The sequence below is a fragment of the Saccopteryx bilineata genome, chromosome 3 (genome assembly GCF_036850765.1).
Source record: "Saccopteryx bilineata isolate mSacBil1 chromosome 3, mSacBil1_pri_phased_curated, whole genome shotgun sequence".
Classification (NCBI taxonomy): domain Eukaryota; kingdom Metazoa; phylum Chordata; class Mammalia; order Chiroptera; family Emballonuridae; genus Saccopteryx; species Saccopteryx bilineata.
Window position 1 is genome coordinate 19,333,562 of NC_089492.1, and position 12,298 is coordinate 19,345,859.

The window sequence follows — 12,298 nt, forward strand, 5'->3', positions numbered from 1 at the left end:
TCTGTGTTTACTGGGTGAACTTGTACAAAGACTCCACCATTGTGGATCATCTCCATATTTTGAGCAGCCTTTGGTAAATGAGACTGAGGGAGTTTTTAGAACTCAGCACCAAGAAACAATGAGACAGCAAATAACCAAACTTGAATTACAAGAAAGGGTTCTTTTTGTAACTTCTGGAATGAGGAATACCGTTCAAGGAGACTCTCCTTCAGACACAAGTATGATGGTGAATCTGCGGGTTGAAACAGAAAATCCAACCACATGCTTCTATTTTGAAGTAGGACCAGTTCATCCTGTAGCATATTCTGAGAGAGACCACATAACTCGGAGAACTCAGATAACATCTGAGACACCAGGTAACACTGTCACGTTAGAAAGTGAACAAGGAGAACTTGGGCATATGTTTTCACACTATGAATAGGCAGATCTGAGAGCTTATATCAGTACCACTGGAATTCCTATTTGTAGAATTTTAAATACTTGTTTAAATGATACAACATCTGGAGCAATTCAAAGCACGTTAAGGCAGACAATAACAGATTTTAGTGACTCAAGTAACCTTATGGACAGTGACAGAGATTTAGAGCCTAGTCTCTCAGCCCCAAGTCAAAACATAGTAAAGGCAGCGTCACCCAATGGAAGAGATATTTGTCAAGGTAGTAGGAGTTTCAGTTCCAATTCCAGTTCTGGCTGTGATTCCTGTTCCACATTGACTTCCAGTTCAAACTCCAATTACATGTCTAGTTCCAGTTCCAGTCTGATGTCCAGTTCCAGCTCTAGTGATGGAAATTCAGAAATTATTACACTGTTCTCTGAAGGCAGTGAGGAAAGATTTTCTCCGCACTCATCATCAGAAACCAGAAGTGACAGATATCTATGACCTCCATAACATTTGATGAAAGTGACTCTTGGTCTTCCCTTCATCAGCTTTTCTCTTACATGATTATTATAACCATCCTACAGGACTCAGCAAAGCACAGATTGAAAACTTGGCTGTAAGGTCTTCTGTAGGAAACGATACATTAAAAGTCTATCATTTGCGATACAGAGTATACAGAAGGCAGTAAGCTCCGCATCCTCCCTGGCTCCGATGAATATCATGTACGCTGCATTGATCACTGGCTGGCTGAAAGCTCCACGTGCCCTATTTGTCACAGGAGTGTAGTAGATTCTGAGAGAGAGTAGATTCTAACTGAGATATGAATTCTCAGCTATGCAAACGATTACACTGAGGAACAAACAATAGTCATCTGTCTTATATGTACTTTTGGAGTGATGCTCAAATATAACAATCTGAATCTAATTAGGAATCTATGCAACAATATGAACTGACTCATTGGTTCTTGAAAAAAATATTGTATTTTCCCCAATTTCTATTTTCAAATACAATAAAATATTAAAAGTCATAAAAGTCTTAGATTATCTGACAGTAAACACAGTTCACACTATAGCAACTCATTGAATTTCAAGAAAAACTTGGCAGGTACACTGGGTTGGGATGATCCTTATTCATGACAGAAATGCCTTAATATGATTATAATCAATCCACATCGATCCTGGGAGTTATCTAGTTATGTAAATCCCAAATAGCTATCTGAAAGCCATGTCCTAACTTGGCTGTGCATGCAAAGAACAGGAACCCAGCCATGATAATTAAACAATTTAAGAATTTATTAGAGCCTGGCCGAGTGGTGGCACAGTGGATAGAGCATTGGCCTAGGATGCAGAGGACTCAGGTTTAAAACCCCAAGGTAGCCAGCTTGAGTGCACGCTCATCCGGCTTGAGTACAGGGTTGCTGGCTTGAGTGTGGGATCACAGATATGACCCCATTGTTGCTAGCTTGAGCTCAAAGATCGTTGGCTTGAAGCCCAAGGTTGCGCGCTTGAGCCCAAGGTTGCTCGCTTGAGCAAAGGGGTCACTGGCTCAGCTGGAACCCACTGATCAAAGCACATATGAGAAAGCAATCAATGAACAGCTAAGGTGCCGCAATGAAGAATTGATGCTTCTCATCTCTCTTCCTTCATGTCTGTCTGTCCCTCTCCCTACTTCTCTTTTTCTCTAAAAGAAAAACAGAAAGAATTTATTAGAGTCACTCACACAAAGACATCATGTTACATTCATAAACTGGTGTAAAAAGCTTTGAAACTCTCTTCATATCTCTCTCTCCAGCACTTTACCACACCCTAATACTACCTTGGAGATTCTCCTAGTCCTCACTACCAATATATAAGTCAAAGTCCTAGCCAAAAATTAATGACACACTTGACAAAGGTGATGGCGTAGCATTAAACAAAGAGACTATTTACTAAAATTGTAAGGAATGAGCGAAAGCAAGAGATGATAAAGTATGCTGAGCCTAGCAACTGAGAGAAGCCACTACTGTCACCATTAAGTGTGAAGGGACATAGAGACTGCAACGCAGAATGTCCTGCAATTAAACAGGGACACCCAGTAAGATCTGTGACCTTATATAGACAAATGGCAGCCACTGCCAACCAAAAGTCTAGAGGTTTCATGGAAGCAAATGGCCTTACCTTGCTTTCCTCCTTACTTCTGATTTCCTGTTGGTAGTTCACACGAGCCAGACCCAGCCTGAAGACACAGAGCAAGAGAGACTGGTTGATGAAACTATCAGAGGTCAGCCTCCTGAAATTACAGATCAGGGTGGAGAAGGATGGTAAATGTATCTGAAGAGCAAATCGGACAATCTACCACAACCAGCATTCCCAACTCCATTCAAACCAAGTCTGTCTGGGCTTTCTTGCCTTTTCCTCCGGTTCTCCATTTTCTGCTCTCTTTGACTCAGCTCTTTAACAACCCTCTTAAACACGCAGATCTTGTAAGATAAGAGTAGACATTACATTTTATCTTTAGAATACACTTCATTCTTAGAAGTGATGAGATGGTAAACTTAGAACTTAAGTCTTTCTCATAAAACATGTCCCACTTTGGTTTGCTGTGATTGTAAACAAAGAAAAAAAAGTAGTACAGGTAGCAAAGCTGTATATTCAAGTTTCAACAGCTTTTTATATATGTTAGTTCATATAATTATTTTAAAAATAGGTTCTATTCCTTATAAAGGGCTGTGTGGTTTACAGATGACTCTTAATCTTTCTGTGAATGATCCAAAGCACCTGATTGCTGCTTGGAGACTCTCAACGTGCAATCTAAAAGTCCTAAAAGTAAAACCTTGGTTAAAACACATCTACCTACCCCTGGCCGTTTGGCTCAGTGGTAGAGCGTCAGCCTGGCATGCAGGAGTCCCGGGTTTGATTCCCGGCCAGGGCACACAGGAGAAGCGCCCATCTGCTTCTCCACCCCTCCCCCTCTCCTTCCTCTCTCTCTCTCTCTCTCTCTCTCTCTCTCTCGCTCTCGCTCTCTCTCTCTCTTCCCCTCCCGCAGCCGAGGCTCTATTAGAGCAAAGTTGGCCCGGGCGCTGAGGATGGCTCCATGGCCTCTGCCTCAGGTGCTAGAATGGCTCTGGATGCAACAGAGCAGCGCCCCAGATGGGCAGAGCATCGCCCCCTGGTGGGCATGCCGGGTGGATCCCGGTCGGGTGCATGCTGGAGTCTGTCTGACTGCCTCCCCGTTTCCAACTTCAGAAAAATACAAAAACAAACAAACAAACAAACAAAAAAACCCCCCACATCTACCTAAATTCAGTTCTAATTGTCTCCAGTGAAAATAAAAGTATTACTCCATATCACAACTATTTAAAATCAAATTTTAGATTATGCTTTCTTTCCAGTCTGAACATAGTGAAGGATTCTTTCCCTAATGCAGCCTAAAATTTCAACTCCTTTCTTGGGGGTTGGGATATATTGGCCAGTCCATCAAATTTTGCTTAAAATTTTTGATCTTGGTTTAGATGGAGTACATTGTATTAAACCTAAAGCAATAATCACAATCATCATAAATTTTGTGCAATATGCAACTTACATAAATATGGGCAGTGTTAAGTATAAATCTGCTCTAAAAATTTAAAGTCAAAATCATCACTGACCTTTATTTCCAATGTGAATTGCTGGCAGCCACAGTCATTGCACAGAATTGGGAGTGGTGGTGAAGTTTTTAAATACATTTTGCACTAGCATATTTTCCACACAGAATACACCTTCATGGCCAGAAATGTAGACTTAGATCAATCCTCTAAAGTTCCACATTTAATTTTGAAAGCTGTGTGAATATTCTGGTTTGATTTAAGTATTTCTGCCCTGGCCAGTTGGCTCAGTGGTAGAGCGTCGGCCTGGCGTGCAGGAGCCCCGGGTTCGATTCCTGGCCAGGGCACACAGGAGAAGTGTCCATCTGCTTCTCCACCCCTCCCCCTCTCCTTCCTCTCTGTCTCTCTCTTTCCCTCCCGCAGCCAAGGCTCCATTGGAGCAAGGTTAGCCCGGGCACTGAGGATGGCTCTGTGGCCTCTGCCTCAGGTACTAGAATGGCTCTGGTTGCAACAGAGCAACGCCCCAGATGGGCAGAGCATCACCTTCTGGTGGGCGTGCCGGGTGGATCCTGGTCGGGCGCATGCGGGAGTCTGTCTGACTGCCTCCCCATTTCCAACTTCAGAAAAATACAAAAAAAAAAAAGAAAAGAAAAAGTATTTCTGATACCAGTTTTATAAAAAATACTTTTTATTTTTTTACTCTAGTTTTAAAATCTTTTATTTTTTATTGACTTTAGGGAGAGGGAGGGAGAGAGAAATATCAACTTGTTGTTCCACTATTATGCATTGATTGGTTGATTCTTGTATGTGCCCTAACCAGGGATTGAATCCACAACGTTGGTGTACCCAGATGATGCTCTAACAACTGAACCACCTGGCCAGAGTAGAGACCTTCTTTTAGTCATTCTTTTGGGGTAGCACTGGTAGTGACAGTTTTCTTAGTTTTTGTACATCCAAAAATGTTTAGATTTTCTTTTTATTTCTTAACAGTATTTTGGCTGAACATTGGTTTCTGAGTTAAGAGTTCTTTTATTTTAGCAGTTAAAAAATACTATGCAAATTCTTTCTGGTCTCTGTCATTTCTGATGAGAAATCCATTTTAATCCTCATTGTTTTATTCTTATAAGTAAGCCATTCTTTCTTGTTACTTTCAAGATTTTCCCCCTGGCTTTTAGAAGTTTAACTCTGATATGCCTTGCTGTGAATTTCTTTGGATATATCTTGTTTGTAGTTCACTCAAGCTACTTGAATCTGTAGGTTATGGCTTTTCCCCTAGTATTTGGGAAGTTCTCAATCTTTATTTCTTCAAATGCCTTTTAACCCCTGCTCTATTCTTTTTCTCTAAGACTTCCATGACAGGATTGTTATTTTGTGTGTTTTTTTTTTCATAGAGTACCACAGTTCTGCAAGGCTCCGTTTCATTTTTCTTTGTTGTTGTTCCAGTCCATTTTTTATTGTGACAAAATAATATAAGCTTTAACAATTCATTGCTATCAAGTGTGTTCACACTGTTGTGCAACCATGATCACTTTTTTATCATCCCAAGTTGAAATCTCTACAATAACTCCCTATCTTCCCTATCCCAGGTCCTGGTGACCATTATTCTACAACACATTTTTTCCTTCAAAAATTTGACTATTCTAGGTACTTACTGTAATATAAATGGAATGTTATAATATTTGTTCTTTTGCTTGTTTAATTTAGCAAAATTTTTTAAGATTCATCCATGTTGTAACAACTATCAGACTTTCATTTCCTTTTAAGCCTGAATAATATTCCACTTTATGAATATACCACATTTTGTTTATTCATTGATGTTAAAGGACATTTGAGTAGTTGCCAACTTTTTACTATTTTGAGTAATGCTGCTATGAATATTGGTGTACAAATATCTGTTTGAGGCCCTGCTTTCCATACTTTTGAGTCTATACCTGGATGTGGAATTGCTGGATCATTTAGTAACTTTATGTGTAATTCTTTGAAGAACTGCCATACTCTTTCACATAGTGGATGTACCAGTTTATATTCTGTGCATCTGTGTACAAAATGGATAATTTCTATGTTCCATCTCTATCCAGCCCATTGATTTTTTTCCTTTGTCCTTTCCATTCTGCTATTAAGCCCATCCATTGAGTTTTTTATTTTTGGTTACTGTATTTTTTAAGTTCCAAATTTTCATTTGATTCTTATTTATATCTCCTATATCTTGGCTGAGACTTTTAATTTCTTAGCTGAAACTCTTAAATCTCAAGTGTGTTTGTAATTGGTAGTTGAAACATTATATGATGGCTTCATTAAAATCTTTTCAGATAATTCTAATATCTCTGTCATGTCAGTGTTGGCATCTATTGATTGCGTTTTATCATTCAGTTTGATATCTTTCTGGTTCTTTTTTTAAAAATTTTTTTTTTTTTTTTTTTTAAAGAAAGGCTCTTTTTTTTATTATTCATTTTTTAGAGAGGAGAAGGAGAGACAGAGAGAGAGAGAGAGAGAGGAGAGACAGAGAGAGAGAAGGGGGGAGGAGCTGGAAGCATCAACTCCCATATGTGCCTTGACCAGGCAAGCCCAGGGTTTCGAACTGGCGACCTCAGCTTTTCCAGGTCGACACTTTATCCACCATGCCACCACAGGTCAGGCAAAAAATTTTTTATTTTATTTATTTTTTACAGAGACAGAGAGTGAGTCAGAGAGAGGGATAGACAGGGACAGACAGACAGGAACGGAGAGAGATGAGAAGCATCAATCATTAGTTTTTGATTGCGCATTGCAACACCTTAGTTGTTCATTGATTGCTTTCTCATATGTGCCTTGACTGTGGGCCTTCAGCAGACCGAGTAACCCCTTGCTGGAGCCAGCAAGCTTGGGTTCAAGCTGGTGGGCTTTTGCTCAAACCAGATGAACCTGTGCTCAAGCGAACGACTTCAGGGTCTTGAACCTGGGTCCTCTGAATCCCAGTCTGACGCTCCATCCACTGCGCCATCGCCTGGTCAGGTGATATCTTTCTGGTTCTTGATGAGAAGATTAAAAAAAAAATTAAACCATAGGCCCTCGCTGGTTGGCTCAGCGGTAGAGTGTTGGACTGGCATGTGGAAGTCCCAGGTTTGATTCCCAGCCAGGGCACACAGGAGAAGCACCCATCTGCTTCTCCACCCTTCCCCGCTCCTTTCTCTCTATGTCTCTCTTCCCCTCCCGCAGCCAAGGCTCCATTAGAGCACAGCTGGCCGGGGCGCTGAGGATGGCTCCCTGGCCACTGCCTCAGATGCTAGAATGGCTTCAGTTGCAGCAGAGCGATGCCCCAGAGGGGCTGAGCATCGCCCCCTGGTGGGCGATCCCTGTCAGACACATGCAGGAGGGAGTCTGTCTGTCTGCCTCTCCCCCCACATCCCCCATCCCACTTCTCATTTCGGAAAAATACAAAAAAAATGAATTGAAGCATAAATTTTTGCATATTTTGTTATGTAACTCTGGATCTTAAGACCTTCTGTTTCAGTTGGCTTCCTCTGACATAGCTCTGACAATGGAAGGAGGGAGTCCTTCCTTTTACTGTCCCATGAGGCTACAAATAGAAGTTCCATGTTCAGTTTCCATTGACTCCCTCAGGAGTGGGAATAGTTCTTTGTTACTGATGGGGGATGGAAGTTTCAGCTTCTACTAGGCCTCCACTGATACCTCCTGGATGAGAGGGGTAGGAGTGCCTAATTACTGCTCTCCAGGTTTCCTTCATGGGATTGGTGATTTCCTTTACTGCTGTGGTAAAATCCTGACCTTCCACTAGGCCTTCTCTGACACCACTCCATTTGGGGTTGAAGTGGCTGCCTCATTACTTACTGTCTGATGAGGGTTAAAGCTCAAACTCTCCACATGGTCTCCACTGACAGTGTGCAGAGAACAGTTTTTGGTTTTGGGGTTTTTTTTTGGTCTGTACTTCTGGGTATTTCCAGATCACTGGACTTCAGCTCCAAGCATGGGACATATGTAGCAAATAGAAACAATGGGAAGTCTCACCACTGTCTTGTTTTTTGGGTCCCAATGTCCCTAGCCACTCTTCCTCCTTCTTTTCACCTAGCAGTCTTTTTTATTTTTCTTCTATATATAACGTCCAGGGGTTTAGATGTACTTATCGGGAGGAATAAGGCAATGTATTTCTACTTCTCATTTTGAATACATTTTAAGATGGAGTCTATAGAAATTTCTGATGGATCAGGGGGTGGAGTGAGAGGAAAACAGAGAAGTCAAAGATGGCCCCAAGGGTTTGGTCTTGTTAATTAGAAGAATAGAGACATCAAATGAGATGGCAGAGATTATATAGCAATTTTGGGGGGGGGGGAGTTGGGCTTCAATTTTGGAAAAGTTAAGTTGGAGGCGCCTGTTGAACATTTAAGTAGAGATGTTGAGTGGGCAGATGGACGTGCTTGTGTGGAGTTCAGTAGAGAGTTTTGGGGAAATAGAAATTTGGGATTCATCAGCATATGCATGAAATTAAGCATCTTGAGAGTGAATAAAATCAACATGATAGGGAGTAGGGATAAGGGAACAAAGATGGATCAGGACAGAACTCTGGTGCTGTTCAATATATCAAAAGGTTGGGGAAGGGCAGATAAATCATTAATGGTGACAGAAGCAAGGAGAATCCAGTGAGATAGGAAGGAAACCAGGAATTCAAACAAAGGAAGTAACATTGCTTCTAGGCCCTTTCTAGTTAGGGTGATTATATTGATTTCTTATTTCAAATTCTACTTCATGGGTCTTCTCTTTCTCTTTACTCCTAGATTTATAGGGTTGGGTCCCTGTAAACCCAGTGTAAATTGAAAATATTGTAAGCTGACAATGCATTTAATTCACCTAAATTAACATCATAGCTTATCCAGCCTACCTTAAACATGCTCCGAACACAATAGCCAAAAGACATCGGCAATACAGTACACGGTAGAGATTTGATTACTTACCCTCCTGATCTTGAATTTGACTTGGGAGCTGTGTTTCGCTGCCCTGTCCAGCATTATGAGGGAGTATCATACCACATATTACTAACCTGAAAAAATATCAAAATTCAAAATTTTAAGTACAGTATGGTTTTTATTGAATGCATATCATCACTTTTGCACCATTATAAAGTCAAATATATAAGTCAAACCCTTGTAAATTGGAGGTCTGTGTTGCTACCGCTTGGCTGTAGGCTGTTTCATGCAGAGGGCCCACATGCATTGTCTTGGGTCAGGTTAAAAAACCTACCTAGTGTGATTAGCACACATGACTGCAAAAACCTTAGTGGGCTATTTCCAAGGCTAAAAAATTGCAAAGAAATTTAAAACTTTACTTACTAGTTTTATTGTTACTAGTAATATTAGTATTTTAATTTTGAAACAAAACTGTTATATGTTGTAGGATAAAGCAATTAATAAATGTATTATTGCTTGTAAGTAAACTGAGTGCTTTCTGGTGCTCATTTCAGCTACCCAATGATAGGGAAAAACTTCCAGTTCTGGTTCTTCCATGAGGAATTGTTTTTTTTCTTCTTCTCTCTCTCTCTCCTTTTTTGATTATCTTTCTCTTAGTGCTTTCTAGTGTAAATAATCCACCTTCAGTACTTCTAAATTTGTGGAGACTTTCTCTGTGTCCCAGGTTGCAGTTTGTTTGGATAAATATTTCATGTGCAGTTGAAAAGAATGGATATTAACTTTTTGTTTTGTTCTATTTCTGAATTATTCAGGGGTAACACTTTTAGTTTCCAGATTGTAATATAACATCAGACTTTCAAAACAAAAACTTCAGGGCAGGAAATAACGTTCACTGGTGTAACCACTTCATTAATTCTGCCAGGGTATTTACTGAATGAATCAACATTTCAAAAATAAGGGATAGACAAAATGATTTTGGATGCACAGAATGTTTTAAACTCCTCCTCTAAGATGGTTTTCTAAGGCTGTTAAGTATTCTTTTAAAATTTGAGATGTGGCCTGACTGGGTGGTGGCACAGTAAATAGAGCCTCAGATTGGGATGCGGAGGACTGAGGTTTGAGACCCCAAGGTAACCAGCTTGAGTGTGGGCTCATCTGGTTTGAGCAAGGCTCGTCAGCTTGAGCCGAAGGTCGCTGGCTTGAGCAAGGGGTCATTTGGTCTGTGATAGCCCCCCATCAAGGCACATATGAGAAAGCAATCAATGAACAACTAAGGTGCTTCAACAAAGAATTGATACTTCTCATCTCCCTTCCTGTCTGTCTGTCCCTATCTGTCCCTCTCTGATTCTCTGTCTGTTCACCAATAAATAAATAAATAAATAAATAAATAAATAAAATAAAACTTGAGATGTGCTTTTTAAACTTAAGTCAGTGTGATTTTTAGGGAATATATTCTGCACATCCTTCAACACTTTGCATAAAATAAGTTCTTGCTCTTAGGTAAATCTTACCTTAAGCTAACAGCAGCAAAGGAATATTAGTTTTGGTAATTCTGAAAAAAATTCCCATGCTTTAATTAATTTCTGTATAATCTAAGTGGTTAATTTTAGGTAAGAAGTTATCCACAATTATATAAGATAGTCCTGGCCGGTTGGCTCAGTGGATAGAATGTTTGCCTGGTGTGCAGATTTCCTAGGATCAATCCCCAGTCAGGGCACACATGAGAAGCTTTCATCTACTTTTTTCCCTCTCTCTTCCCCTCGCACAACAGTGGATTGATTGGTTCAGGCATCGGCGAGGACACGGAGGATGGATAGCTTGGTTGGTCCCAGCGTTGGCCCAGACAGGGGTTGCCGAGTGGATCCTGGTTGGGGCACATGCAGGAGTCTACCTTCCCCTCTTCTAACTTAAAAAATAAATAAAATAAAATTATGCAAGACAAAATGCAATACTGTACTACTCACCACTGATTAACAGAGTAAGGTTGGATAAATCAACGTCTGTTTCCTAATTATATGTAACCGCAGTCAGTTAAACTCTTTAATAGTTCACAAGATTGGGAACTGGAATTAATAAAAAAAGAAGAGAAAGCATTTTTACGCAGGGAAACGCCATGTAAATGTGAAGTAGAATGCTATTAGGATCAAGACAGACTAAAAGTAAAAATGGAAAACATTCAAAAAGGTCTACTTTTGGCTTTGGCGGGAAGCTCAGCTTATTGGAATATCATCGGAGAGTCGCAGGTTGGATCTCCCCATCAGGGCACATACAAGCAACCAATGAATGCACAACTTAAGTGGAACAACACTTGGATGTTTCTCTCTTCCCGTTCCTCTCTGTCTCTCTAAAGTCAATAAATAGATTGAAAAGGTTACTTCCACGGGGAAGCCTCAAACTCATCCTGTGCGTGAGCAAAAGGTGCCGCTGGGGAAAGACAAGAGATGGGAGGTGAAGTCCGACTCCAACCTTTCCACCCTGCTCCGCCCCTCCAACGTCGCACGGCGCATGACGTCACGTAAAGCTTGTACTTCCGCTTCCGACTATTCACATTTCTCTTTCTTCCTGTCCCGCTGGAAAGATGGCGTCCCGCAAGGAAGGCACCGGCTCAGCTACCACTTCTTCCACCTCCACCCCCGGTGCGCCAGGGAAAGGCAAAGGCAAAGGCGGGTCCGGAGATTCGGCCGTGAAGCAAGTGCAGATAGATGGCTTGGTGAGTGGGGTGCCGGTTCCCTGGGTCCACGTGGGCAGCGTAGATCCGGGCTCGGTCCCGCCAGAAACGCTTCCTGGGAGCCTCCCCTCTGGGCTAGGTGAGGCAGAGCCAAGCTTTTTCCCTAAAACTTTCCTTTTTCATCTCAACTTTTTGTTGGGGAGATGCGACAGCCTTCTCTGACATCTGATCAGGTGGACTGAGGGCCGAGAAAGGGACCGAGGCTAGCGGTGTGTGTGACACATCCTTGGGGTCTTGTTTTGAGATGCTCGAGAGAGGAGACTGCAGAAAGAATTTTCTGGGAGACAGGTAGGTGACCGAGGTGTCGAGAAGGATCTAGGACTCTAGGATTTTTGGAAGGGGAGAGTAAGGTAAACTTTGTTTCCCTTCTGGGATATGAGAGCTCTAACGTCCTGAGTGGAGATTTATTTCGTAGCCACTTTTGTACCTGTGCTTCAGTGCTTTACCTGAAGCAGCTTAATTGGAACGAACATCTTCTGTGTTGGCTTCTTTCTCCGTCTGGGTTTGGGTTTAGGCTTCGTACCATTTGGTCTTTGCTTGACATAGTGTAAGAAAGTAGTAAAAACACGCTTCTGGAGCCAAACTGCTTGGATTTGAATCCCACCTCTAATTAACTGAATGATATTGGGCAAATTACCTAATCTCTTTATGCCTTATTTTTCTCATCTGAGTTCTTTTGAGGATTAAAATTGGCTATGTATCAGTAACTAGCAGAATGTTTGGGACATAGT

At 41.3% G+C, this 12,298-nt stretch overlaps 1 protein-coding gene and 1 long non-coding RNA gene across 3 annotated transcripts in view; one reads left to right on the top strand and one right to left on the bottom strand.

Annotated features, from left to right (window-relative positions):
* Positions 1-426: 426 nt before the first annotated feature.
* On the bottom strand, positions 427-11,013 carry LOC136328471 (uncharacterized). The gene is made up of 4 exons (XR_010730056.1): positions 10,804-11,013; positions 8,888-8,973; positions 2,536-2,593; positions 427-776 (listed from the first exon to the last, which is right to left on the bottom strand). It is a non-coding gene; the product is annotated as an uncharacterized lncRNA (long non-coding RNA).
* A 376-nt stretch (positions 11,014-11,389) lies between these two features.
* Positions 11,390-12,298, top strand: part of EIF3H (eukaryotic translation initiation factor 3 subunit H) — a 102,050-nt gene continuing 101,141 nt past the window's right edge. For both annotated transcript variants that reach the window (XM_066265782.1, XM_066265783.1), the window contains exon 1: positions 11,390-11,549. In XM_066265782.1, coding sequence (XP_066121879.1) covers positions 11,418-11,549 — 132 coding nt within the window. In that variant the 5' untranslated portion in view covers positions 11,390-11,417. The remainder of the gene's footprint in view (positions 11,550-12,298) is intronic.